Source organism: Mustela nivalis, assembly GCF_964662115.1.
Source record: "Mustela nivalis genome assembly, chromosome: 19".
NCBI classification, from domain to species: Eukaryota; Metazoa; Chordata; class Mammalia; order Carnivora; family Mustelidae; genus Mustela; species Mustela nivalis.
In genome coordinates, this window is record NC_139038.1 from 38727833 (window position 1) to 38752932 (window position 25100).

The 25100-nt window shown below is 63.2% G+C and overlaps 4 protein-coding genes across 19 annotated transcripts; 2 read left to right on the forward strand and 2 right to left on the reverse strand.

Moving 5' to 3' along the window:
- The first annotated feature begins 7457 nt into the window (after positions 1 to 7457).
- Positions 7458 to 15073, forward strand: CIAO3 (cytosolic iron-sulfur assembly component 3). The gene is made up of 11 exons (XM_082713904.1): positions 7458 to 7625; positions 8700 to 8795; positions 10233 to 10376; positions 10621 to 10753; positions 11205 to 11339; positions 11632 to 11750; positions 11931 to 12060; positions 12725 to 12797; positions 13237 to 13374; positions 13829 to 13986; positions 14140 to 15073. The coding sequence occupies exons 1-11, from the start codon at positions 7560 to 7562 to the stop codon at positions 14376 to 14378; spliced, it is 1431 nt and encodes a 476-aa protein (XP_082570030.1). The 5' UTR covers positions 7458 to 7559; the 3' UTR covers positions 14379 to 15073.
- Positions 15074 to 15111: 38 nt separating this feature from the next.
- Positions 15112 to 18012, reverse strand: HAGHL (hydroxyacylglutathione hydrolase like). 3 transcript variants are annotated; one of them, XM_082713915.1, is made up of 8 exons: positions 17539 to 18012; positions 17113 to 17177; positions 16911 to 17028; positions 16726 to 16834; positions 16545 to 16648; positions 16208 to 16306; positions 15800 to 15879; positions 15112 to 15541 (listed from the first exon to the last, which is right to left on the reverse strand). In XM_082713915.1, the coding sequence occupies exons 1-8, from the start codon at positions 17641 to 17643 to the stop codon at positions 15373 to 15375; spliced, it is 849 nt and encodes a 282-aa protein (XP_082570041.1). In that variant the 5' UTR covers positions 17644 to 18012; the 3' UTR covers positions 15112 to 15372. The 3 variants fall into 3 exon arrangements, with proteins under 3 accessions (XP_082570041.1, XP_082570040.1, XP_082570042.1); XM_082713914.1 differs by having other exon boundaries at positions 16208 to 16309; positions 17539 to 17974; XM_082713916.1 differs by lacking the exon at positions 16208 to 16306 and having other exon boundaries at positions 17539 to 17974.
- A 68-nt stretch (positions 18013 to 18080) lies between these two features.
- Positions 18081 to 22441, forward strand: CCDC78 (coiled-coil domain containing 78). 12 transcript variants are annotated; one of them, XM_082713908.1, is made up of 15 exons: positions 18081 to 18537; positions 18696 to 18807; positions 19013 to 19099; positions 19178 to 19264; positions 19494 to 19652; positions 19729 to 19785; positions 19884 to 19945; positions 20039 to 20117; positions 20221 to 20346; positions 20570 to 20757; positions 20823 to 20991; positions 21165 to 21205; positions 21875 to 21941; positions 22015 to 22115; positions 22198 to 22441. In XM_082713908.1, exons 2-15 carry the CDS (start codon positions 18748 to 18750, stop codon positions 22307 to 22309), a joined length of 1395 nt encoding a protein of 464 aa, XP_082570034.1. In that variant the 5' UTR covers positions 18081 to 18537; positions 18696 to 18747; the 3' UTR covers positions 22310 to 22441. The 12 variants fall into 12 exon arrangements, 9 of the variants coding, with proteins under 9 accessions (XP_082570034.1, XP_082570036.1, XP_082570039.1 ...); XM_082713910.1 differs by having other exon boundaries at positions 18088 to 18537; positions 19494 to 19646; XM_082713909.1 differs by having other exon boundaries at positions 18283 to 18552; positions 19494 to 19646.
- Positions 22439 to 23759, reverse strand: ANTKMT (adenine nucleotide translocase lysine methyltransferase). Of its 3 annotated transcripts, XM_082713918.1 has the most exons (5): positions 23488 to 23756; positions 23301 to 23405; positions 23079 to 23219; positions 22820 to 22870; positions 22439 to 22692 (listed from the first exon to the last, which is right to left on the reverse strand). In XM_082713918.1, exons 1-5 carry the CDS (start codon positions 23647 to 23649, stop codon positions 22471 to 22473), a joined length of 681 nt encoding a protein of 226 aa, XP_082570044.1. In that variant the 5' UTR covers positions 23650 to 23756; the 3' UTR covers positions 22439 to 22470. The 3 variants fall into 3 exon arrangements, with proteins under 3 accessions (XP_082570044.1, XP_082570043.1, XP_082570045.1); XM_082713917.1 differs by having other exon boundaries at positions 23079 to 23405; positions 23488 to 23759; XM_082713919.1 differs by lacking the exon at positions 23301 to 23405 and having other exon boundaries at positions 23488 to 23758.
- Positions 23760 to 25100: the final 1341 nt, after the last annotated feature.

Below are 25100 nucleotides of genomic sequence, written 5' to 3' on the forward strand. Positions count from 1 at the left end.
CCTGTCATGGGTCTTTGCACCCTTTGCCACCCACAGGTCTTTCCTCTTCCTGGAAGCCTTCCTTGGCTGGCCCGGCCTTCCTGACTCTGGGAGGTCAGCTCCTCTCCTGCGAGCCATGGTTTCCTCCATGATGCCAGACCAGAGCACGACATTCATTCTGCAAATGAAGAACCACTAGGGATGGCTTTTTATCCCCATTTTACAGAGAAGAAAAAGGAGGCCCAGAGAGATCCAGTGATTGACCAGAGCCCACCCAAGAATCTGGGCCCCTGGTTTTGGTGGAGGAGCATGGGGACAGCTCTGGTGTCAGGTGCCCCTGGGGCCATGTTCTTGCTCAGCTGCTGCCCTGCGAGCAGGTTCTAGAGCTTGGGTTTCCAGCTCTGCAAAATGGGCACCAGCATGCAGGGTGGGGTGTCTGTTGTCAGTGGGCTTTGGATGCTGGACAGCTTCGCTTCTTCAGAGCTTTGCCGACTTCAGCAAATGCCTGCAACCAAACCCCAGCTTCAAGGGTGTCAGATGGGCCCCCTCCTGGCCCCCAGAAGTGGCTAGGTGCGGTTGGTGGGCAGGACAGCTTTCCTTGCTGCTCTGTTCCCAGGCTGCAGGACTGCAGCCATCAGTGAAATAGGCTGGCCAGAGGCTGACCTGCGGGCAGAGCCCATCCGAGGGCTGGTGTGGCTGCAGCTAATCACCAGGTGCAGGACACATCCCATGCCCTGCTGAGCCTGACTTCTGCCCACAGTGACAGACATGCTGGCCTTCTTGGACATTCTGAGAATGTCTGCAGAGGCCATGGCTAAGGCTGCCAGCCCTGTGGGCTTCTTGTACGCCGTGGACCCCCAGGGCTGCAGGGGCTGGAGTGACCTCACCAGAGGGTCTGTCGCGGTTGGGCCCTGCCCAGCCTTTCTACCACTACCTCCCAGGGGTCTATGCCATCATCTTGGAGGCTACATTCCACTGGGGCCAGAGCTCTCACCATGGCCATCACTGACCTCAAGGGCTGCTTCTGAGGGCCACTGACTCTCCTCCTGGCCTCAGGGACTCCTGTCCCCGCTCACTCCCTGCACCCAGCTAGAGGCCTCTGTGCATCCCCAACCCACACCCTCAACAGGGACAGGATGGTTTCTTCTGGGGTGAGGAACCCATGCCAGAGCCCAGCGGTGTGGGGGGTGTGGGCCAGGGCCCAGGGTTGGGGGGAGGAGTGTGGGCCAGGACCCAGGGTAGGAGGTGCATGTGGGCCAGGTTCTAGGGTTGGGTGGGGCTTGGGCCAGGATCAGGGTTGACCTGGGCGCCCTTCAGCCTGCTGCCGCTGCCTTTCAAGTCCTGGGCTATGTCTCGGAGCCTACGTGTGTCCCCTCTGGCCCCCTGGTGCTGGGCAGCCTGCTGGGTTCTCAGGCCCTCCCCGTGGCCATCATTCCTCCCCCAGCGTGACTATCCCAGATGCAGCCTTCACACCCTCTCAGAGCAGCAGAGCAGGCTCACACTCAGCTAGACGGGGGGAGGGAGCAGCACACCCAGCTGTGCACAGTGATAGCAGGGAGAAGAGGCAATCCCGGAGCAGACCCCAGGTTTCTACTTGGGCCCTGCTGACCCTGCCGCAGCTGGCTGCACTGGCCGAGATGAGGGCGGGCCAGACCCGGTGCACTGGCGTCTATGAGGAGCTGTCCTGAGGGGACATGGAACGGCCCTTTGCCCAGCTGAACCTGCTCCTCGGGCCTGATGGCATGAACCTGGCCATGGGGTTTTCAGTCTGCTGAGCGGCTCCTAGCCCTGTCTGCACCCAGGCAGCTGGCTCCCTCCTCCCAGTACCCCAGCGTAAGAGAGACCTCATCTATAGAGTGTGGGAAACCCCCCCGGGCCTGCCTACTCCCAAGGGCCACAGCCCAAGTAGGTGAGCTGGAGAGTGTCCTCCAAGGAGACGTTCAGGGCAGGAGGGAAGGGAGCCTGGGTGGGGGTCTTCTGAGGAGGACCCATGACCTCCTGAGCGGGGATCTTTCCAGGCTCGGCTCTGGGGCCCAGTGCATAGGGTGACCCTCCCCCCGGCAGGGAACAGGCCAGCCTTGACCTTCGTCAACCAATGAAAGCACCATGCAGAGAACCCCAAGTGGGCCCCAATGGCCGTCCAGTCACTGTGCTAGTCAGGCCCCCCGAGCTCTCCCGGGGGTGCTGACCCAGCCCCACCCAAGCTCCATGGAGCAGAGGCATGGGGCTTGGGGGTGAGGTGGCAGGTGGCAGGCAGGACCACATTGGAGGGGCTGCCCAGGGCCAGCGGGGGGTCCACAGAGGTGGGTAACCACAGGGATGGGGAGTCAGGAGGCGGCTCAGACGTGGCAGCAGAGCAAGGGTAATGCCCATGTCCCCAAAAAGCAGGTGCTCCAGAGGCCCACCTGGTGCTGCTGGCTGCCAAGGGGCCAGACGTGAACGTGGACATGTGTGTGACCCTCCCTCAGCCCCACGGAGGTCTGCATGGGCGGCCCTTCCAGTCTCTGAGCCTGTCATCTGCCAGGGGAGCCGCACTGGGGCCCCCCCATGCTCCCACCAGGGATTCCCAGCCCCAGCTGGCCCTGAACCCGGAGTGGGGGGCAAGGATGGCAGAGGGGGACTGTTCCTCCGGAAGCCGAGCCCCCGCCACGCTGGGTGAGCGCCCTGCACCAGTGCATGCAAACAGTAGGCGTCCAGCCTGGGATCTCCCAACAGGTCCCCGCCCCAGCCAGCAGCCCCAGGGTCCCACCACCCACACTTGCCTTCCCAGATGCCCCAGAGGGTCCCCCTGAATGACCCAGGGGCTGAATCCAAAGTGTGGGCACCACGGGGCTGCCGGCCTAGCCTTAGCATGCCTCACGGCAGGACCACGGGGCTCACGCAGGCCTAAAGAGCCCCCTGCCCTGTGCTGTGGAGTGGGGGGCTGACCAGCCTTGTGGGGTGCCCTTCGTGTGAGCGCTCCGTGTGCTCCCGATGCTCCCCAGGCCACGGCCTGCAGACCCCGCAACAGACCAGTGCTGCCAGGCACCCGGGCCCTCCCGGCTCTCTCCTTCAGCACTGAGTCAGGTAAACGAGTCGGGGGCTGCCTCCCTTCCTCCTGGCCTACCTGCTGGCGTGCCCCCGCAGACGCAGCCCCGGGCCCTGCTCGGCTTCCGTGCCTGCGAACGTGTGTGCAGCACGGTGAGGGCCTCCTGGCCACCGGCTCCTTCTGCCGCTTCTTGCACTGCTGGGGGCGGAAGAAGCCCCCAGAAGCCCCCGTGCCCTGGCCCTGGCTCTGACCCCACCGACCTCCCTCAGTCGGGGCCCACGCTGCTCTCTCCCTGGGCGGGGCAGGTCACCGCAGGCCTCCTCATTAGCGGCTAATTGCTGCCTGCGCCAGGCCTCCCAGAGCTGTGGCCAGATTACACCTGTTGACAAGCTGTGGCGGCACCCCGCGGGAAGGCACCCCGTGCTGATTAGACTGCTAATGATGTGCTCATTGCCCGCAGTGACTTCCTGCAACTAATCAAACGCTGTGTCTGTTGAGCCCAGGGACGAGTCTGGCTTCACGAGGGGCCCAGGGTGCACCTGGGGTTTGGGAGGCCCGGGGGGCTCAGATGGGGACACCTCTGGCCACGACCAGCAGCTATCCGCGCCTGTGTGTCCTCCTAAGAGTGGCTGCTTTCTCTCTTGGCTCTGAGAATGGGCATGCCAGGAGAGCCCTGACATAGACCCACCCTGTGTCACCCTCCACCCCCCACCCCCAGCCCAGGGCCTGCAAGGACGTGGAAGAGTCTGCAGAGAGTAGCCTAGAAGGCTGTGGCCCCACACCCATGTAGAAAGGGAAGGACACCCAGCACCCACGGGGATCTGGGCTGATTGCCCAGAAACCCCTGAGCCTGAAGACCCTCACATGGTGAGGAGATCCCTAACTGGTCACCCTCATGAACAGGACAGTCCCCGGTCTACAGAAAGCATGGGGACACATTCATACGGCCACAAGTCCTTGTTTGGGTGTGAGGCCAGCCTTGTTCTAAGTGACTGACCCGGACTGACCTACCAACAGGGGCTTGTGATGCAGCAGGAAGCCCCCACTTGTGGATCCTGGTTGTCCCCCCGACCCCGACCCCGTGTCCAACGTGGGGGCCAGGGCCTCCACACGGGCTCCAAGTGTCTGGGCAGGTCCACAGGGCAGATGGACACCACAAGCACATGGGCCACACCCGAGCACTTGTCCTTCCCCCTACACCAATGCGGAAGGGGGGGTGGGGAGCAAAGCCCATTTCTACTTTTCTAGCATCTCATGATACAGTAACATGGGAAAATGTAACAAATGTTTTGAAACCACACGTGTAAGAAAAACTTAAAAACATTTTTAAAGTGTTTTACTTAACAATTTCCACGCCCAGCATGGGACTAGAATTCAGTGCCCCAAGATCAAGAGTTGCTGCATGCTCTTCCTTCTGACTAATCCAGGCAGGAGCCCCTAAACATTTCTTGGAAAAGACAAAACACCTTTTACTTTTCCTGACCCTGGACTGTAGTATTCCTACTGCACACGGGCTCTCTGCCCGCCCAGACACACCTGTGGCTCAAGCCTGGCTGTGGGGACAGCCAAGCACAGGTGGTCCGTCCCAGTCCACCCCTCAGGGAAGTCCGTTTGGGAGGGGGGCTCTGATCTGGGGAGACACATCCCATTATGCAATTGTCGTCTGACCCCTGAGAGTCCCACAAGAACTTCGACATGAGGGCTATGGTGGGTTGAACGGTGCCCCTCAAATAACATGTCCCCCAAACCTGTGAATGGGACCTCACTTGGAAATAGGGTCGTCGCAATGGGACCTCACTTGGAAATAGGGTCGTCGCAGATGTAAGTAAGTTGAGGGTTTTGAGAAGAGATCATGCTGGGTAGTGGGCTGGGCCCTGAGTCCAATGACGGGTGTCCTTAGAACAGCAGGGGAGACACACAGGAGCTCTGCGACGGAGCCGTGGGGGCTGGAGGAACACAGCCATGTGCTCAGGGCTGCCCAGGCCCACCAGGAGCGGTGTCAGGCAGGAGGGAACCTTTGGAAGGTCCTGCCAACACCTTGGCCTTAGACTTGTGGCCTCAAGAACCAAGAAAAAAACTTTTGTTATTATAAACCCCCCATCGTGTGACCCCTGTTGCAGGAGCACTGGACCTGAGACCAGTCCCCCAGACTGCAGGAGGGGTCGGCAGCTCCATGCATCTTGGTGAAAACCGTGCCTGCTCCCACCCAAAGATCTGCTGGCTGGCTTTGGGCAAAGGGGGTCCTGCAGGCACACCTGGAGCAGAAGCCAAGCTCTGCATCTGTCCCAGCTCAGGGAATGGGGTGCCCACACCCCGTGGCCCGGGCTGGCTGCAGGGCCCTCCGTTTCCCCCACGTGTGTAAACCCTGGCATTGCACATGGGTAGCGTGCGGCCAGTACTCAGTAATGATGATGAAACAATCTGCAGGTATGAGAGCAGGTGCACAGAAGAGGCAGGCATGGTGTTGGCTCAGGGGCCTCAGAGTCTCCAGGGGCCCTCATCACGTGTGCCTGCGTGTGCATGCGCATGTGGTATCAGAGACCCCCAGGTGGAGTTTCCGAACCAGAAGCTGTTTTGGCCAGCTTCTGGTTCGGGGCTGGGAGCTGGAAGCCAGGAGGACTCAGGTTCACTCCCTGTCCCGCTCTTGGAGGCACCTTGATGCCCTGCTTTCAACGAGATACAGACTCACATATCATACAACCTGCCCACTTAAACTGTGCAATTCAACGGGGTTTCTGATATGTGACATTATTTTTAAGTTGTAGCAACAGGTACGCGACAGAATTTGCCCCAGGGACCCCGTGCACGCGCCGCAGTCCAGGCCTCAGCTGTGTTCACAGGGAGGTGTAACCACACCTCCTCCTCCAACGCTTCTCATCACCGCACAGGAAACCTCCTCCCCAGGCCCCAGGGCCCCAGGCCCAAGCTACTTGCTGTCTCCATGGCGTGTCCTGGAAATGGAGTCCAGCGATGCGGGGCGTTCTGTGGGGCTCCTCTCCCCGAGCCTCGTGTCCTCGGGGGGTCAATCACATGGCAGTGGGCGTCCCTGGCTTGCCCTGCCTTATAGCTGAGTACTCCTCCGTGGCAGAGAGGGACCACAGTTTCTTTCACCACTCTTCTGCTGAAGGGCAGTTGGGCTGTTCCCGCCTTTTATCCCCCCACCCTTTGCTCCACTTGGTTTGAGACTGCAGACCTGGGTTCCAGGGGGGCAGGGAGGTGGAGGCCGGCCCTGCACCCACGTGGGTTCTGGCATCCCCGTGGTGCGCTCCCCACTCCTGCGCTGGGAGAACCCTCCCTGCACCCCAGCCTCAGTCAGAGCCCCTCCCATGGAAGCCCTCTCCTTCTGACTGATCCTAATCCTGCCCCAGCCCACCGCCGCCTGTTACGCTCCCGTATTTTCTGTGAACCTCCTCTGGGGGATTTCAGGGAAGCCAAGGTTGTTTGGGGCTCCCTACTCCTAAGAACCACTTGGGACTGTGGAGTTTCAGGCATCCTATGGCAGACCTGGTCAGGTGTTGTCCGGACAGGGATGGGTGGGGCCTGGAAGTCCACCTGGGTTAGCTGCTGGGGAACATCTCCCCATCTCCCCCCAGCCCCAGGCCCAGCCGCTGGATCGGAAATTCCTGTCCTCGCAGTCAAGAGGAGCCGCTACACCCTGCCGCCACGGGAAGGCTGCCCCCCGGGCGGGGTGGGGGGGGCTCCAAGAAACTCCACAGGCTGGTGTGGGAATCTCCAGGACAAGCCCACACTGGGCTAGGAACTCCCAAGAGCGGGAGCCCAGGCCAGGCTGGGCCCTGAAGCCTGAGGTTCCCCCGGATATCCTGGGCTGAGCCCAGCCCTGCTCGCGCCGCCCGCCAGACCCAGGTCCGGGAGTCCTCCGGAGAGCTCTAATAAAAGGGGGTCACTGACGTGGAGCTGGACTCGACGCGATTCACGGCGGCTGGAGACCGGCATCTGGCCGGCAGCAGCCCTGCTACACGCTGCGAAATCTCATCGGGGAGCGGAGTCTTCTCCATGGGGTCCCCCAAGTAACAGAGGGCGGCGTCGGAGGCCGGGCCAGCAGCGCGCGAGCGCCCTCCGGAGCCCCGCGGCTCCGCGCCCCCTCGCGGCCTGGTCAGCAGCCGCCCATGTCCCTGTCACCCGCACGATCCTCACCCCGCCGCCCAGACTGGGGGCCCACGAGGGCCGGGCGCCCCTCTGGGGTCTCGAGCGTCTGTGGGACCCAGTACAGCGAAGCCGCTGCCGCTGCAAATTCCCAGGTCAAGGACTGTGGGGCCGCACACTGGTCGGCAGGGGAGCCCTGGGGGAGGGAGACGTCATTCTGGTGCTCTCGGCTCCCTCCGTCGAGGCCCAAGAGGCAGGGAAGGCGACAGGTTCCTCGGCGGAATTGGGCCAGCCAGCAGGGGGCGTGCGCCTTCCAGGCGCCCGGCGGGGGGGGGACAGATGCGCATGCGCCGCGCGGGGCGCTTTCCGGCAGCGTGGCGGAAAGCGCTTGCCGTTTCGCGCCTTTTGGCGACTTCTGCGCCGGGAGCCCCGTGACAGTACGGCAGCCATGGCGTCGCCCTTCAGCGGGGCGCTGCAGCTGACGGACCTGGATGACTTCATTGGGCCCTCTCAGGTGGGCCGGCCCGCGGGGGCGGCGGCCGTGTGTGGGGTGGGGCCCCGCTACTTGCTCAGTTTCTTCCCCTGAGAAACGGGATCCGCCCGCGCCCGCCGGGCCTCTGGCGCCCTGGCCAGCTTCCTCTGGATGGGAAGCCGCGGCCGGGGATGCCAGTGGCCTGAGCAGGGCTACGGCACCGCGAGGCTTCGAGGAGCGCAGCTTGGCCAAGGCCGCGGGTGGGGGGCGTGCCGAGTGGCCCGTCACCGTGCGCACCCGGAAGCCGGGGGGAAGCCGGGCAGGGCCGCCGGCGTCACCCCCCGGGCAATGTTGGGCTTGGGGCCAGGGCGACCCTATCCACTCCCCCTGGTAGAGGCGGGACTGTCCCCGAGGTCCGAGGAGCTGGTCCCATGGCGTCACCTGCTGTGACTACCCGGTGTCCGTCGGGGTGTGTGGTCGTCGCTGGCGGAGCTTGCCCCTAAGGGAGGCAGGACAGCTACGCTGGCAAGGGAGTGTCGTCCTCATCAGGTGTCCCTCCCTATCAAGCGCACCGGCTGTGCGGGACAGGCCCCTGGGGGGTGGGGGGGTTGGGCGCGGGGCTGGCCATAGCACCTTGGGCAGGGCTTTCTGGGGCACACCATCCCTGGGAAAGCAACCGCCAGAGAGGTTCTTTTGACAAGGAAACTCCCAGGAACTTGGGGAGTTGGGGAGAAGAAGAAACTCCTTTCATTGGGGCCTGGGCAGGGCGTCGACCTCCGAGCAAAGCATTCCTGCCGAGGTGCAGAAATGGTGGCTCCTGGGTGTCGTCTCAGTGGCCAGTTCAGGTACTGAGAACAAGAGTCAAGTTCAGAGCAAGCAGGCTTGCAGGGCGTGAGTGTGCGGCTGGCGGGCCTTCATCTGGCTGTGAGCCGCAGGGTGACCGCTGGTGCTGGCGGGCTGTTCGAACATGTACCCCGTGTGCAAGCCGCCTTTCTGCTAAGACTGCTTCCGTGGCTGGACGAAAGTCAGGTGTGATGGCGTGACCACCAGGTCGCTCCTCCTCTTGGGGAACCTGCGTGCACTCAGGCCCCCATTTGGGGTCTCTTCCTTGTATAGGACTGTGTCAAGCCCATGAAAGTGGATAAGAGCACAGGAAGTGGCATGGCCAAGATCCACATTGAAGAAGATGGGAGTTACTTCCAGGTCAGGCAGGTGAGTTCCAGACCAGATGACCAGATGCATGCCGCTCTTCCCAGTCACAAATACGGTGACCAGGAGACCTCTCACTGTGGTCAGATTCACTGTCAAGGCCACGAGAGCAGGGATAGGGCGGGGGCTGGGGCACAGAGGCTGAGCCTGGAGCTTCACTTGGTCTGCAGAGGGGCTCCTCTTGCGGAGCTGGTGGTCTCTGTCTTCCCTTTCCCTCTCTCCGTGGGTTCTCACTGTGTGGGATTTTCCAGTTCAGACAGCTTGTTGTCAGCGAACCCCTGCTTCCTGTATAATCGCGTAATAACGAGATGGTGGTTTAAGGACCATCTGCCGTTTGGACCCTCAAGAGTGTCTGTGCCGTCCCATGGGCCACAGGCATGGGTGTACCTGGCCCAGGAACTTCTCCCGGGCAGGGGAGGAGCCTCAGAGGGCACAGGGCAGGGCTGGACTGGGGATCAAGCGCTCACAGGGAGAGAACTGGACGTTTGCTCAGGCCAGGAGTGTGACCCGGCAGCACACCACAGCTCCTGCCCAAGCCTAGCCAAGCACAAGGAAACACCACCTCAGGGTTGGGGGCGGGGGGTGATCCCACAAGTGAAGAGATCCAGGAGAGGTGGGGGCATCAGTGGGCCCTACCTTACCAAGCAACAGTGACTGATGTGGAGGGAGGTTGGGAATAGGTCTCGTGGCACAAAATCAAAGCCTGGGCCTTTAGGCCCATCCAACTCTAAAAAAACACACTAAGCTCAAATCGCAGCTTTGCTGTGAAGCGCTGTCCTGATGAGCTGGGCTGGAAGGGGGTCCCCGTCTCCTCAACCCGCTGGTCACAGGCCCCGACCCTTCCTTAGTTTACAGAGGGAGTAAAGGTGCTCAGCTGGAGTCTCTTCCATTTTGGGAAAGTTGCAGAACGTCAGCCTGGAGGCCCATGTCCCACACCAAGCTCTGCACCCATTTGGCGGTCCAGCTGTTGCTGCCCGTGTGTCGAGCTCGCTCAGCAGACCACCGCCTCACTCTGCCCTCTCCCTCTTCGTCTCAGCCTTGCCTTTCTCATCCTCCCGTTGGAGCCTGGCCATTGACATTTTCCCCTCTGCACAGCCCCACGAGTGTAGACTAGGAGCCTCTGACAAGTCACCTGCAGCTCTGCAGACCGCACATCCACGCTCCACCCATGATAGGCTGCAGGCCTCGTTAATGCGCCTGTGATGCGCCAGCTGAGCTGGTGCCCAGATTAGAATTCGGTGAAGCTAGACTATATATAGAATGTATGTACTTCTCCAGCAAATATTTAATTTTTAGACGTTTAGTGGCATTCAGAGCCAGCCAGCTACCACGCTGGTAGTCAGTGTCGCCAGAGAATCAAGGTTTCATGGGTCCCGTTATCCCAAGGGCTCCTGTCCTTGTGCAGGGGGCCCTGTTGAACACCGTGTGCTGTGCTTCCAGGACGGAGGGACTCAGAAGCTAGAGAAGGCCAAGATCTCGCTAGGTGACTGCCTGGCGTGCAGTGGCTGTGTCACCTCCGCGGAGACCGTCCTCATCACGCAGCAAAGCCATGAGGAACTGCGGAAAATTCTAGATGCCAATAAGGTAAGTGGTGGGCGGTCTTGGAGATTTTTTTAGCCTGACATCGACTGCAGCATCCTTTGCTCTTGCTGTCAAGGGCCGATCTCCAGGTGACTCCCTCATTTTCAAAGTGGCGTCAGTGGGATGTCAGTGACCTGTCCTACTCCAACACTGAAGTGTTGGAGACAGGGCGTGCTCTCACCAGCACCGGACCCCTGGGGATGAGTATGGAAACATGCCGAGTGAGCACGTGTCCCTTGCTTTGCAGACGGCGGCCCCCCGTCAGCAGAGGCTGGTTGTGGTTTCTGTGTCGCCCCAATCCAGAGCGTCACTGGCCGCAAGATTTCAGCTGACTCCTACAGACACTGCCAAGAAGCTGACTGCATTCTTCAAGAAAATCGGTAGGCACCAAACATCGTGGGAGCGCTCCAGCTCAGCATGGGGGAGGGATCCCACGACAGGGCGCCTCGGGCTTCTGAGTCACTGAACTCAAAACACACCAGAACCTTCCAAGTTGACTTCAGGCCAGAGTTTTGGTTTGACACACAAGAGCTGTGCCCTTTAAGAGAGACCTTCTGAATCGTCTCCGTGCTCTCCCGGCCTGGAGCTTACCTGCTTCTCGTGTTGTGTTTAAGTGAGCGTCATCAAGGCCCATTTCCCAGGTTCTGGCTCAGATCAACTTTGGTCAGCCTCTGTGAGCCAGGAGCTGGGCTGGGAGGCTGTGGGCTGGGTGCCACCAGGACGTGGCCGATCCCGGACAAGCCAGGTGGCAACAGCTTCCTGGGGCGTAGCCAGCAGGGCCTCGTGATTCAGCCGCCCTTTGTGGCAGTGAGATGGGTGCTTGCTTTTCAGGGGTGCACTACGTGTTTGACACCGCCTTCTCGAGGAACTTCAGTCTCCTTGAGAGCCAGCGAGAATTTGTGCAGCGGTTCCGAGGACAGGCCAGCTCCACACAGACCTTGCCTGTGCTCACGTCCGCCTGTCCAGGTGTGTCCACACTGCTGGATGCGGGGAACAGGAACGCTGGGGTGGGGGGAGCAGCGCAGGCTTCTGGCAGGATGGCCTCCTTGGTGGAAGAAGGCACCATGAGAGTCACTCAGTTCCCCGAGACCGTGACTGTGACCTCACTGATGCTAGCAGCACTCGACAGTGACAGCAGAGCGAGGGATGTTCCATAATGGGACTGTAACTCCTTGCACGAGTCGGTCCCCTGCAGAATGTCCTGTCACTTGCTGCCCAGCCGGTGAGATGCTCCTTTTCTTCCTGGTGTCGGCCTTAGGCTGGATCTGCTATGCGGAGAAGACGCACGGGAGCTTCCTTGTCCCTCACCTTAGCACAGCGCGGTCCCCGCAGCAGGTCATGGGCTCCCTGGTCAAGGACTTCTTTGCCCAGCAGCAGGTAACAGGAACGTTCCAGCTATGAACCAGTCACTGCCATCATCCTGAAAGATAAGCCAAGACCCACACAAAGAACCACGGTCACATCCTGGCTGCTGGCTGGTGTCACCCCCACCTTACCTGATGGGCCCCTTTCCTGTTGGGTCAGGCCACAACTCCACATTTCCACATTTCTCGGCAGCATTTGACCCCTGACAGGATCTACCATGTGACGGTGATGCCTTGCTATGACAAAAAGTTGGAAGCTTCCAGACCAGACTTCTTCAGCCAGGAGCACCAGACTCGTGATGTGGATTGCGTGGTCACCACAGGTCGGTTCCCGCTGCCCTGACCGCAGGGCATGGATGGCATTGCCTGAGTCCCGCCCGTCGGCTATGGCTGGAGCCGCCGTCCCCTGTGGACGAGGCAGCCCCAGTCCTCCCCGGGAGCCAGGCCATACTTCACCCTTTTCCGCTGTCCTGGAGAACTGTGGCCAACGGGCCACCCTGTCCTACTGGGCTGTCTGTGTGGGGAGGTGGGCGGAAATTCCCGTCAGCTGCTCTGACTCTTCGTGGCTCACCCCATTTCTGAGTTGAACAGCCTCTCAGAGTCTCCCAAGGGCTTCAAATACAGAAGGGTGAATGCTTGGGAGCCCAGCCAGTGCGGGGAAGGTCCCCCTACACGAACACACGCCTTGGTCCACCTGGTGGGGAGTTGGGAGCACACCGCGGCAGGCGTGCCCCAGGAATGGGTGTGGCCCCCCCCCCAGCTCTGTCGGCGCAAGGGCAGGCTGCAGGTCTGGGGCGCGGGCTGGCTCTTCTGAAGGGCTTCAGAAGTGGGTTCTCCTTCTGCCCTGTGGCTGGGTTCTCGTCCACCCACAAGCCAGGAGGTGGGCGTCGGGGTGTCCATTCGCCAGGGGCACGGGTGCCATGGGCTTCCTCACCGTTTTTACTGCGATCTCAGCTGAAGAGCATCTGTGCTGGCGTCTTTTTGTAGGAGAAGTCTTCAAGTTGCTAGAGGAAGAAGGGGTCTCCCTCTCGGAGCTGGAGCCAGCCCCCTTGGACAGTCTGTAAGTTGCCTCCTAGTGTGGAGAGGGGTCACGGTGCCATGCTGTGGGTCTGGGGGCTGCCGATGTCTTGACAAGCAGGAGTGAGCGCGTGGAGGTGGTTTGCGTCCCCTCCCTTGCTCCTCCCCACGCGGCTTCCTTCTGGTCGGCCCCATGTCTGCCCTGTGGTCTGTCTTGGGGTGCACAGAGGTGGTCAGGTTCACGAGACAGCCAATGGACAGCCGACCCCAACCTGACCCAGGCCTGGAGCTCCTGAAACAGTTTACTCACAGACAGATAATCTTTCTCCCACCTGAGCTACCACCTGACACACAGAGCCCCCAGGTTTCGGACTCCTTTCCCGTTTAGAGAGCAACTCCTCCAAACTCAAGAGACAGAAGCTATCAAAAGCCCTGTGGGCAACAGCTGCTGCTGCCCCCTGAGGCCATGCTCTGCTCCCTAGGTGCAACGGTGCATCTGCCCAAGAGCCCACCAGCCATCGAGGCGGGGGCTCCGGGGGCTACCTGGAGCATGTGTTCCGGCATGCAGCCCGGGAGCTCTTTGGGATCCATGTGGATGAGGTCACCTACAGACCCCTGAGGTCAGTGAGGAGAGCTGGAGCTTGGGAACGGGTTAGCCCAGTTGGGGCATCAGTCTGGGTCTCCTGGCTGAGGTGGGCTTGGAGGACAGCAGGGTGGGTTTGGCAAAGACCCAGGGCACCAGGCAGGAGGGGAGACCTCCTCTCCAGCCAGTGCTCTCCAGGGCTCTACCTCCCTGTCACAGCGGTCGAGAACTCCCAGAGACCATGGTTGGCAGGGTCTGTCCCGACATAATGCCCTCTTTCATAGCCGGGGGCTCAGGGCTGTCTGACCTTGCCAGGTTGGTGGCCATCATCAGGAGGGAGGGGGTTCCCATCCTGAGGTTTGGGACTCCAAGCGAAGTGAGCTTCCCACCTTTTCCTTCCGTCACCTTCCTTCACGGAGGAGCCGTTCGGGGTGGCCCATGTGCCCGCAGGGGTGGGAGGCAGGAGGGAGCCCAGCCTGTGCTCCCCTCAGGAACAAGGACTTCCAGGAGGTTACCCTGGAGAAAGAGGGCCGCGTCCTGCTGCACTTTGCTGCCGCCTACGGCTTCCGCAACATCCAGAACCTGGTGCAGAAGCTGAAGCGAGGGCGCTGCCCATACCATTACGTGGAGGTCATGGCCTGCCCCGCAGGTAGCTGGAGGGGTGGCAGAGGAGCTCTGTCTCTTCCCCGGCCTGGGCGGCCCAGAGGCTCAGGAGAGCCAGTGTGGGAAGGGGCTAGGCTGTACACCCTGTGTGCAGGCATCCTCCCGTGACCGTGTTCTCGCCTGCCTGGCTCTGCAACAGGCTGCTTGAACGGCGGAGGCCAGCTCAAGGCTCCCAGCACAACTAGCAAGGAGCTGCTCCAGCACGTGCAGATGCTGTACGACACGGTGACAGTGCAGGTGCCAGAGGATGCGCCTGGTGTCCAGGAACTGTATGAGCACTGGCTGCAGGGCGAAGGCTCAGAGCGGGCTGGCCGCCTGCTGCACACCAGCTACCGTGCGGTGGAGATGGCCAGCTCTGGCCTCAGCATCAGATGGTAGGCTGCCTCGTCACGGGGTTGCCGGTCCCGCCCAGCCAGTACTGGGACTCCCACGAAGCTCGTGTCCTGACACCCCAGCCTAAAACCCTGTCTGAGCTGCAGGGATGGGCTGGAACCCACACAAAAATGGGACTTCGGACCCAGAGCCAGTCAAGGGGACCTCCAGCCCGCCCTCACCCACACTCCCCATCGTAGGAGGCCAGAGGTTCCACGAGGTCCCAGAACCTCCCCATGGGCCCAGGTCTGCGATCAGTGTTCTCTCTGCTGCCTGGAAACCCAGGTAAGGCCCAGGCCTGTGGGCAGCTTAAGGCAGAGCGAAAGTGGGATTCCTCCTCCCCATTCCTGGAGTCATCCATGCCAGACTGGCAGAGAGCCCTCTGGCCCTGGACGGCAGGGAACGCTGGCCAGAGAGGAGTGCGCAGCCCACAGCACCCCACGCTGGGGGTGGTGTACCTGCCCCACCTGGAACTGGGCGTTGAAGACGCCGTGGTCTCTGGGACCTGACAGCTTGCATTTCTGCGCAGTTCCGGGCAGGAAGCAGGCTCTGTTAGAGAGACCCCGTGAGATCAGGCGCTGAGTCCCATCTGCACAGCTGGGTCTCCACTTACAGGGGTGGGGGAGAGGGTAGAATGGGGTGAGACCGCCCAGCGTGTTGTCACAGAGCTCCCCATCTAATAAAGGGATCTCTCTGAAAACGCTTCCAAGTCCAAGAGCATCCACCAGCATCAAAAATGAACCCTTCCACAGCTTTATTCAAAGTTCAGAAGCCCTGTGCACCCCAGCACGCATCCCAAACACCCAGGCCTCAGGGTTCACATGCACCCCAGAGAGGAGCCTCACATGTCCAGTGCCAGGGTGCCCACTCTCCAAGTCTGGACAGCCAGCTGGGCAGGGCCATGGAAGGTGCCAGAGGCAATCCTCCCATGGGCTCAGTTGGCCAAGGGGTGGAGGAGGAGAGATGTGCTGCCTGGCCCCACAGCCGGTCCTCCTGGGGCTCACTTCTGTCGAGGTGTGCCCAAGAGCCCCCACTGCAGGGCCAGGAGAGCCCGGGCCTGTGGCTGCAGTGGCTCAGCTGCCTGCTGGAAGCTTGCCCGCTCCTTGCAGAGTGCCTCCAGGACCTCGGCTGGGGCCACCTTCCCCGTGAACTTGCGCACAGGCTCCTCTCTGTAGGGAGAGGGGACGCCATGGAGAGACTATTGGGTAACTGCCAGGGGGTGTTGGCAGGAAACACTTAAAGAACAGCTGCTCCCTGGTGCCAGTCAGCCCAATAACCATTCCCCTGGCACCTCCTGCAGTACCCAGATGAAGCTAAGGGGGACCAGAGGACAGCAGGCTAGCCATGGGATACTCTGCTCTGGGGTACAGCCCCTGGGGTGGGCACAGGGCACCACAAGAAGGCTGGGGACGCCAACCAGTACTCACGCCACTCTTAGGAAGGGGTTGTAGAGGAGCTCCTCACTCAGGGTGGACGGCACTGTGGGAAGGTCGTCCTCGTCCCTCTTCTGGAATGACCATGGGCCCCTGTCACAGCCCTATCTTGAGAGCCCCAAACAACTTGGCTTCACTCAGCCCTGCCCCTCTCTGGGGGCGGGAGCAGAAGAAGGGCTTCCTCGCCTCATCTGGTCCTCGAGGACAGCCACCCCACAACCTGCACAGGTCCCCTTCCAAAGCCATCCACTCCTCCCCTACCCAGTAGGAGCCTCAGTCAATGGTGGATCCCGGGCTAAGCCAGGTCTGGTCATGTCTGACTCTTCTGTAGACCCCCTCCTCTGCCCCAACCTCCGTCCACCCTCCAAACCTCTAGGAGGAGAGAGGCTGGGGTGGCCGCACCTTGGCCCATGACAGCTTTGCTCTCACGTGGTCATTGCCAGGCTCCACTTTCTGTGCAAACTCAAGGTTGCCAAGTGTGTGTTCATGGCCACAGAACACCTTCTGAAGAAAGGAGGCACTCAGGGGGTGCACAGCGCTGCCACAGGCAGAGATGGGGGGAGGTGCTCACCTGGGCTTGCCTGGCCCCTCCCCGCACTCTCTCACCCCACACCTGGTCTGCTCAGGCGTGGTCTCTCCTTGGCTGGAGTGCTCGTTCTGCACCCCCGCGGCAGGGTCAGAGTGTGCAGGTTGTGCAGGATGGCAGGACCCTGCAGGAGGGGAAGGGATGGCCACTAACCGTCTCGGGGGGCAGGCTGCCCAAGGTCACCGTCAGGCTCTCATACATCTGCTGAGCTGTGCTCTCCAGGCGCAAGCCGCAACCCGCCACCGACAGGGCATCCCCTGGGGAGGACAGCAGGTCAGAGAAGGTGGGGGAGGGTCACGGGCAGGCGGGGGTGGTGGGGCGGGGCAGCCAGTACCCGAGAACACCGCGGGTGGGTCCGGACACTCTTCTTCCCACAGAAAGTAGCTCATGTGGCCGGAGGTGTGGCCTGGCGTCAGGAGACAGCGCACGTGGATGGCCCCAAACTGCAGCAGAGGGGCGGGCTGCTGGTGAGGCGGGAGGGCCCAAGGCGATTCCCCGCCCTCCCGGGCGCGCGCTCACCCGCAGCTCCTCGCCGTGCACCAGCTTGCGGGTCAGCGCGCAAATGCGCTCATCCGCACCCAGCACGGCCAGTCCCGGCCGCAGCCGCGCCAGCTCCGCGTTGCCCCGCGCGTGGTCCCTGCGGACGGGTGAGAGCAGGATCACGCCTGGGTCGGGGTGGGGCAGGGGCCCTCGCGCCTCGGCCCGCCCCGACCGCGCTCACCAGTGGTAGTGGGTGGTCAGCACGGTGGTCAGTGATACCCCCTCCCGGCCCACGATCTCCAGCAGCTGAAAGGGACGGGAGTTAGGGAGGCTTGGAAGAGCCCGGTGGCCGCCCCACCCCTCTGTCCCCCAATTAGGGCGCCAAGTGTGATGTACACAAGAGCCCCGGGGGACCGGGGGGCGTGGAGGTACAGGAGACCCAGCAGACAATGAATGACTGAACGTCCAGGGTTTAGGACTACGGTGAGGCACCAGGGAGGGGAAAAACGGGGGTCGGAGACGGTCCTAACTTCAGGGCAGCCCCGAGATAATCCGGAACCGTAATCGCCCTGTGCCCAGAGATCAGAGAGCAGGGGAAGGGCCTGCTCCAGCCACGGTGGTCGGGGGACCCCAGCGGCGCTCCCCGCCGCCCACAAGCTGCCCTCACCCTCTTGGGCACGGCCACGTCCACGGCCACAGCTTCCCGCGTGTGCTCCTCGATGACCAGGTACATGTAGTTATCCTCGAGCACCGGGATGACCTTGACCTTCATGGTCGCAGAGCTCTGGCACCCCGCGTCTTCTCGTCGAGGGGCCCCCAGGCTTCCGAACCCCTTCCTCAGGGCGGGGGTTCCCCTCTCCAGACCAAGGCAAGGCTGCGCGAGGGAGGTGTCAGCTCCTCACACACATCGGCGGCCGGAGAGGGAGCCTACTCACTGCTCCGGGGACTTCCCGGAACTCCGGTGCGGAAGCCCACGCCCCAGGCTCAGGCCGGGCCGACCAGTACGCACGCCAGCCCGCCAGCGGCAGCGACCACAACGACGGCGCCGCCACCGAAGCCACCACTGCCGCCACTGCCGCCCGCAGCCGCGAAGGCCCCGCCCCTCGCGACGGCGCAACCGCCCGGCGCGCCCCCTCCAACCACGCCCCCTCCGCCGCGCCGCGCGTAGCGCCTAAGCCCCGCCCCCGGGCCCGCCCCGCCCCGCCCCCGTCCCGCAGCGACGCTGCACGGGCTGACTGCGCGGACCGCCTCAAAGACTTCTGGTCAGAGACGGGCCTCGGGCTTTGACCGTGGCGCCTTAACGGAGCGCGGCGCTCGGCCCGGTCACCGCCATGGCCCGTGCCCCGGCGTAGGGAGAGCGCGTGCGCGTGCGCGCGCGTGCCCGATGGGGGCCGCACGCACGTCAGAGGCCGCAGCGCCCGGCGCTCGGGCGCCGGGGCTGAGCCCGTTCTCCTGAGTCCCCCAGTCCCTCGACTGAAACGTCCGCGGCCCCTTCCTCAGGCTGGGGGCCGGGGAATCTGTCATTTGTTCACCTGCCCATCCGAGCGCCCAGCCAGCAGCAGTGGGCGCGAGGACAGCAGTGACGGCGGTGGTCGTTCCATTCTGTGCTGGGCCTTCTCAGGACCCAGGGCTTCCGTCAGGACCCAGGGTCAACGCTGCGGCGCAGGTCTGCCTTTCCCAGGTGAAGGATGGGTAGCCATATACGGAAGGAGCCGAGAGTGCCCCTCCCTGGCTCCCCTGGTGGGTGGGGCCCCAGACACCCCCGGGACCAGCAGGGGGCCAGCAAAGGCCTTGGCAACACAAGCCACTGTGTTGCTGCAACAGGCGGGTTGGCAAGGCGGCACCGCCCTTGGGGAGGCCAGAGTCCTTTCTGCCTATGGAGCACACAGCAGCCACAGCCCCCAGGCCGAGACCCCTACCTGGGACCACTGAGAATGTGAGTCTCTCCAGGACACTTCTGTTTCTGCCATGCGCCGGGGTTCCTCCCTAACCGCTCAGAGGCCAGGAGAAACTGCCCTCAGTCTGTGTGTGGAGCGGGTACTGGGGAGAGGGCAATGCATGGCTGGAGCTCTCCTTGGGAGCGGAGGCCACTGCTCAAGCTTAAGACACAAGTGGACGATGGGGGGGTGATGCCTCCCCAGGTTTTGCCCCAAGCAGAGGACTGGGCAGCCTGCCTCAAGACAGAGCTTCCCTCGGATCCGGAGCTGAGCGAGCAGCGGCGCCTGCAGGTGCGCGTGAGGCTCCAGGGGGCCAGCTAGCAGGAGGGAGGTCCCCCGGGCACCGCCTCTTACCCTGACCACCCACAGATCTCCAAGGAGTTGGTCGACCTGCAGATCTCAGCTCACCACGTGCAGGAGCAGCATGAGGCTGAACTCTTTGAGCTGAAGAGTGAGGTGGGTGCCGGCAGGGGCCGGCCTGGGGAACACGGTGGGAGGGTGCATACCTGGGACCCGTGCTGTGAGGGGTCCAGGTATGCTCATGGGATCGTACACGCTCATGCAGTGTCTGTGATACCCACATCTCCCGTGTGTGCTGTGTGTGCCTGTATGTTCCCTGGTGATGTTGACTTACCCTGGGTGGCCTGACAGGAAAGTGCACCTGCTCACCCTGGTCACCCTACAGGTCCTACGGCTGGAGAGCCGGGTGCTGGAGCTGGAGCTGCATGGAGATCGCATAGCCCCCCGAGAGGCTGCCTTGGGGCACCGCCACGAGCTGGCACGGGGGCTCCAACACAAGGCCTGGGAGCAGGGACACTCCATCCACCACAGACCCCAGGTCGCCGTGAGTGCCTGGCTGGGTGGGAGCCAAGCAGAGGTGCAGCAGAGACAGTGAGGTTGGGACCAGCTCTCTCCTACAGGCACAGCCTGAGGACTTCCTGAGCCCTAAGGATGAAGAGCAGAAGCTGGGAAACAGCGTGAGTGCGCAGCCCCCTAGCCTGGGGACCTGTCCGGATCTGTCCTAGCCCAGGGTGGTGTTGGGCCTTGCCGGAACCCAGAGCTTGTGCACCTGCAGGGAGAATGGACGCGCACGCTGGAGGAGCAGAAGGCCCAGAGGCAGGCACTGGAGACCCGTGTGTGAGTGGCTGCCTCACGAGAGACAGGGAGGACGCAGTACCGCACCAGGCTCCCGCACCTGGGTCCCGCTAAGCTTCACACACATGTCCGCAGGGCAGACCTGGGCCGGCGGCTGCAGGAAGCCCGAGATGAGGCCCGGACGGCGGGGCAGCAACTAGCGGTACAAGCCATGGTGAGGCCCGGCCCTCCGCACGTTGATGTCTAGCAGGTGGCATCCTACAGTCAGCAAAGGCCTACCTCCTGCAGTGTGGGTTCAAGGCCGCCTCCACCCCCAGGTGTTGTCTGCCTGCCAAGGCCAGCTGCGCCAGGCGGAGGCAGAGAACGCCCAGCTGCAGCTGCAGCTCAAGAAGCTGAACGAAGAGTATGCCCTCCACTTGCAGCGATGTGCCCGGGCCGTGGCTGTGAGCACCGGGTGGGGTGGCCCTGTGGTGAGGGAGGCCTCGCGTCCTGGGGAGACCAAGCCTAGCCTGGGCGTGCCAGACTGCTTCCGGGACACCCCGGTGTCCCTGCCTGCTGCACTACCTCGGCAGCTCCCGAGAGGGGGCTATGGGAAGCGGGGTGTGCCCAGCAAGCCCCGCCCTCCCCAGGCCTGGCCCCACCCCAGCGCTGCTGCCTCCCCTCCAGGAGTACACGAACCGCACCAGCCAAGAGCCGGCAGCCGCAGCCCTCCACACGTTCCTGGAGACCACGCTGGAGCATATCCGGGCAGCGCACCGCAGCCGTGAGCAGCAGCTGGCCCGGGCTGCTCGTGCCTACCGCAAGCGCCTGTCAGATCTGAGCCGTAGACACGAGGAGCTGCTGGCGACCCGCAGGTGGGCCTCTCCCTGAGCCGGGCACCGGGGTGGGGTGGCCCTATGTGACTTGGCATGTGGCTTAGTGTGCAGCAGGTGCTGGCAGACTCCAGTGAGGCATCTGGGACCCCCAAAGCTACTTTTGATGCAGCCACCTTACACCTGGAGCCCCAGTCTCTGCACCTGGTCACTGAACTCAGCCACCCAGAAGACCAGGCCAGGCAGGAGACAAAGCTCCGGAAGCTCGAGGCCCAGGTGAGTGTTCCCTGCTGCCCTATACTGGCCTTGGAGCAAGCACCCCAGAGCACACCCCAGGCCCATCAAAAGCTCAGCAAAGACCCCAATTCCTGAGGAGCCTGCCTCGTTCAGCCGACTGGGAGTGCCTAGCACAGCTTACCAGGCTCATGCTGCCACCCTTGTTCCTACAGAAGGGGCCCAGTGAAGCCTCCCTGGGGGTCAGAGACCCGCAGTGAGTACCCTGGGGTGGGTAGTGGGGGGACCTGCAGGGGATCATTCATTTATTCCCCAACTCTAAGCCCTGGGTGGGGTTTTGGTGGCAGTGGTGAACAGGTGGCCCACCTGTGCCCTTGGGTTTTGGTCTGTATGGGAGACAGCCAAATACCTGGGTGAAGGGGGGCCCCAACAGGAAAAGGGTTAACCTTGAACGGAGGGCCAGGGAGCTCCCCGGAGAAAGGGACCTTTCAGTGAGACCCAGGTGACCTAAGGATGAAGAGGTGTGGGGGATGGCCAGTAGAGGCTCTGGCCTGGGATGGGGGGACAGGACAGAAGCAGGTTGCCTGGTGACTTTCACAGCCCTTGCCTCTGGGCCTCCATGTTCCTGTGCAATGCGCAAGCACTTGTATCAGCCTATCTCCCAGAATTTTGAGAAATAAACCCCTAGAATGTGGCTTAGCCCTCTGTGAGCAGCCGGTGGGCCCTCTGGGCCCGGGTTGCCCTGCCCCCATGTACCGATGGATGGCTCAAAGGCCCAGGGCTGAGTGGACAGGCGGGCGCATGCTATCCTGACCTTGCTCCCAGCAAGCAAGTCAGGGATCTAAGGGTCCCAACTTGAGCAAGGTCATCGGTCAACACCTGAGAGGACACTGGCCCTCCTGCCTGTGCCTCTCTCTCCTCACAGGGGCCAGGAAGCTGCCTCCTGGGCCCAGGTCCACCAGAAGCTCCAGGACTTCTCCTGTGGCACCCAGGTAAGAGGCAAGGTTGGCTGGGGCCCTTCTCACACTGTGTCTGGCCCTGTGGCTTACGCCCTCCCCATGCCAGGTGGAGCTGGAGCGTGAGCGGGCACAGTTGCTAGTCCGGGCCACAATGGCTGAGGAGCAACTTTCTGAGCTACAGGAGTACGTGGACCAGCACCTCGGCAGGTGGGCTGGGTGTGACCTGCAGGCCTCAGTCCCAGGTAACAGCACCACCAGGCCGGTGCCTGACCCAGACTCCTCCTAGCAGGTACAAACAGGAGATCCTGAGGCTGAGGAAGCTCATGGGTACACAGGACGCTGGGGGAGTGGGGACCACACCGCCTATCAAGCAGCGGCACCCAAGGACCCGAAGCCGCTAGCCAGCTGTCAAACTCAGGGCAGAACTCTTTTTCACAGCCAGCATGGAGCCCTCCTCACAGCACCCCCTCGGGTGGGAGCGGGGTTGGGGAGTGTCACTCCACCCAGCCTCCACCCAACAAGAGTCCGAATGAGTCCACGAGTCTTTATTGTGTGCAAATGGTCAGCCAGCCTGAGAACTGGAGGGCCCAGGGGCTGAGGCACAACTGGGTCCTGGGGATGCCTGACCAGCCAACCCGCCCCTCCGGAAATCATACGCCCAAACACGGTCCACACCCTCACCCATCACAGCCACAGGCTGCCATGTGGGGAGGGGGAAGCGCCCCGACACCACTCGGGCCCCTTCGGGCAGCTCTGCCTGCAGCTTGTCTTCCAGCTGTGCAAGCTGTGGGAGAGAGCAGGAGGGTTGGGGTGCAGGATGGAATACGGCCGCCCTGCCCAGCTCCTCCAGGCCTGACACGTTCCAGGAGGACGTCCTGTGCCTCCCCTGCCACTGGCAGCCCCAGACCTACCACACTAGGCGCCAGGAACACGGACACATTGCGGCAGTCCCTCAGGTCCACCTGCAAGAAGAAGTCTCCCCAGCAGGGAGTAGGGCCCCAGCCAGGAGGAGGTCTGGTGGGCGTGGGGCCACTGCGGCTTCCAAGTCCTGGCCCCAGCCCACGCAGGTGGCCAGAGAACCTGCGGTTGGGTTGCCAGATCCCCAGCCAACCCAGCACCAGAGTGTGGAGGCCGGGTGTGGGGTCTTGGGCTCCGGACTCCCTGCATTACCTTCCAGAGGTCCTCACGGCGGTAGCAGACGCTGCCGGCACAGCCCGCTCTCCACGCGTGCAGCCGGGCCAGCCCCACCAGCCAGGGGTTCAGCTCGTAGCCCACGGCCGGGCGGAGGCCGCACCTGTGGGCGGCCAGCACCTGTGGGCACAGGAGGCTGTGGGGACGCGAAGGCAGGCCAGGCGCCGGCGAGGGGCCCCCCACCCCGCATGCAGTGCTTACAATCCTGCCGTCCCCGGAGCCCAAGTCGACCGTCTTCCCGGGGCGGCCTCGCAGCAGTGACAGCACGTGCTCCATCTGCCGCGCGCTCGCGCCCACATACGGCACCTGCGCAGGTAGGCAGGGGCTGGTCGCCTAGCGCGAAACCCGCCCCCCCGCGCCGCCGGCCCCGCCCCCGCCCGCGCCGCACCTGCAGCCGCAGCGGCACGCGCCGGAAGCCGGGCTGTAGCAGCAGCGCCCACACGGCGTAGGCGGCCAGGCCCGAGCCCGCCGCCGCCTGCAGCAGCTCCCGCGCGCCCAGCCGCCGCCCGCGCAGCTCCGCCAGCGCCTCGCCCGGGTCATCCTGCTCCATGGCCGCCGGCGCGCGTCTCCAGGGCGTCCCACCGCGCCGGTCCGGAGCTCACAGCACGCCCAGCCGCGCCCACTCGGCCCCAGGAGGCCACGCCGGAAGTGGCCGGGCGGAGGCTTCGGCTGGAGCCGGAAGCGGCCGTGCACGGGCGCTCCGGCCGGGGCCCGGGGCCATTCCCGCGCGTTCCGGGCCGCGGAGCCTGCTACCCCCACCCTTTCCCAGCCCTGGTCCCGCTCGAAGCCTGCGGCCGCCAGCCCACCGACGCCCGGGGCGACCCCGTGGACCACGCGTCCCCGCGCAGGGAGATGCGACACGGCCGCCGAACTCAGAGCTACACGCGCCAGGGAAACGGGATGGCTGCAGCTGAAGGGTTCCCGCGGGCCCCGCGCCGGCGGCCGTGGAGCTCGGGGTGGCGCGTGTCTGCCCACTGGGACAGCCCAAAGGCCAGTCCCCCGGCTCCCCCTCCCCGCAGCCGAAGACTGGGTCCGCGCGCGGGGCGTGGAGGGGGCGCTCTGCCGAGACGCGGGGCCAACGGGCCGGAGCGCGGTGACCGAGGCCGGCTCTCTGTGTGTGTGGTGGCAGGGGAGCTGGCCCACACACAGGGGTGCCAGAAAGGGCCCCAAGAGGGGGAATCCACCTTCCTTCTCCAAACAGTGACCCAAAATCTGAGATTCAAGAGGTGACCTGGCAGAACCTGCGGTGGGAGAGGGAGGTGCAGGGGACAGAGCCTGGGTGGGGTGGTAGGGCTGGACTCCCTCATCCCACCCGAGGCTGGGCGTCTCAGGACTGTGAGGGGCTTGTACCCATCCAGGGTCCTGGTCAGGGGCCTGACTGTCAGCCCCCACCCCCAACTACACACGGCCCCACAGGCCTGCCTGTACTTGGCCCCAGCTACCACCAGTCCCAAAAGACAAGTGTCCCTGGGTGGCAGGGAACCCCAGTGCCCTGCTCCCAAGACCTGGGCACTGTGGGGGGGAGGCACCTGGCTCACAGCATCCTGTCTCCTTTGGGTCTTTCATTCCTTGCATTATTGCCGGTGCCTAGAGCCAGCACCAAATAAAAGCTTGTTGGCCAAACGAACACACCTAACCCGACTCCTCCGTACACACCCCACAACACCAGTGTTCCCGTCCCGCACTCTGCTCCTCTGCCTTAGGGGAACTGGGCAGCTGGTTATGTATCCATGTGAGTGCACGTGCCCGGGGGTTCCCCACAGGCCAGGTCCCATAGCCCATGGCCCCCACACACATGCTCACCCACACCGTTTCCCTCTGGCCTCTTCCCTCAGGCAGGAACAAAGCCCCTTACCCAGGATTTGGTGCTCCTCTGGCTCTGTTAGCCACACCCTCAACTGCCCTTGCTGCATTTCCGCACTTTCGAGGAGGCTGACTGCATGCGAGGCTCAGGCACTTCCTAGGGCAGGTGCATAGAGACCGCGGTCCAACCAAGAACTT

Coding starts and splice junctions, on each gene's coding strand:
- CIAO3 (XM_082713904.1), top strand. CDS start 7,560: ATGGCGTCGCCCTTCAGCGGGGCGCTGCAGCTGACGGACCTGGATGAC. Junction 10,377..10,620: donor AAATTCTAGATGCCAATAAG/GTAAGTGGTGGG, acceptor CTTGCTTTGCAG/ACGGCGGCCCCCCGTCAGCA. Junction 11,751..11,930: donor ACTTCTTTGCCCAGCAGCAG/GTAACAGGAACG, acceptor ATTTCTCGGCAG/CATTTGACCCCTGACAGGAT.
- HAGHL (XM_082713914.1), bottom strand. CDS start 17,643: ATGAAGGTCAAGGTCATCCCGGTGCTCGAGGATAACTACATGTACCTG. Junction 17,178..17,538: donor ACGTGGCCGTGCCCAAGAGG/GTGAGGGCAGCT, acceptor CGTCCCTTTCAG/CTGCTGGAGATCGTGGGCCG. Junction 17,029..17,112: donor CTGACCACCCACTACCACTG/GTGAGCGCGGTC, acceptor ACCCGTCCGCAG/GGACCACGCGCGGGGCAACG.
- CCDC78 (XM_082713905.1), top strand. CDS start 18,926: ATGCATGGCTGGAGCTCTCCTTGGGAGCGGAGGCCACTGCTCAAGCTT. Junction 20,758..20,822: donor GAGCTGCTGGCGACCCGCAG/GTGGGCCTCTCC, acceptor CATGTGGCTTAG/TGTGCAGCAGGTGCTGGCAG. Junction 22,116..22,197: donor GTGGACCAGCACCTCGGCAG/GTGGGCTGGGTG, acceptor TCCTCCTAGCAG/GTACAAACAGGAGATCCTGA.
- ANTKMT (XM_082713917.1), bottom strand. CDS start 23,649: ATGGAGCAGGATGACCCGGGCGAGGCGCTGGCGGAGCTGCGCGGGCGG. Junction 23,406..23,487: donor GCGTGCCGCTGCGGCTGCAG/GTGCGGCGCGGG, acceptor CTACCTGCGCAG/GTGCCGTATGTGGGCGCGAG. Junction 22,693..22,819: donor TGTTCCTGGCGCCTAGTGTG/GTAGGTCTGGGG, acceptor TCTCTCCCACAG/CTTGCACAGCTGGAAGACAA.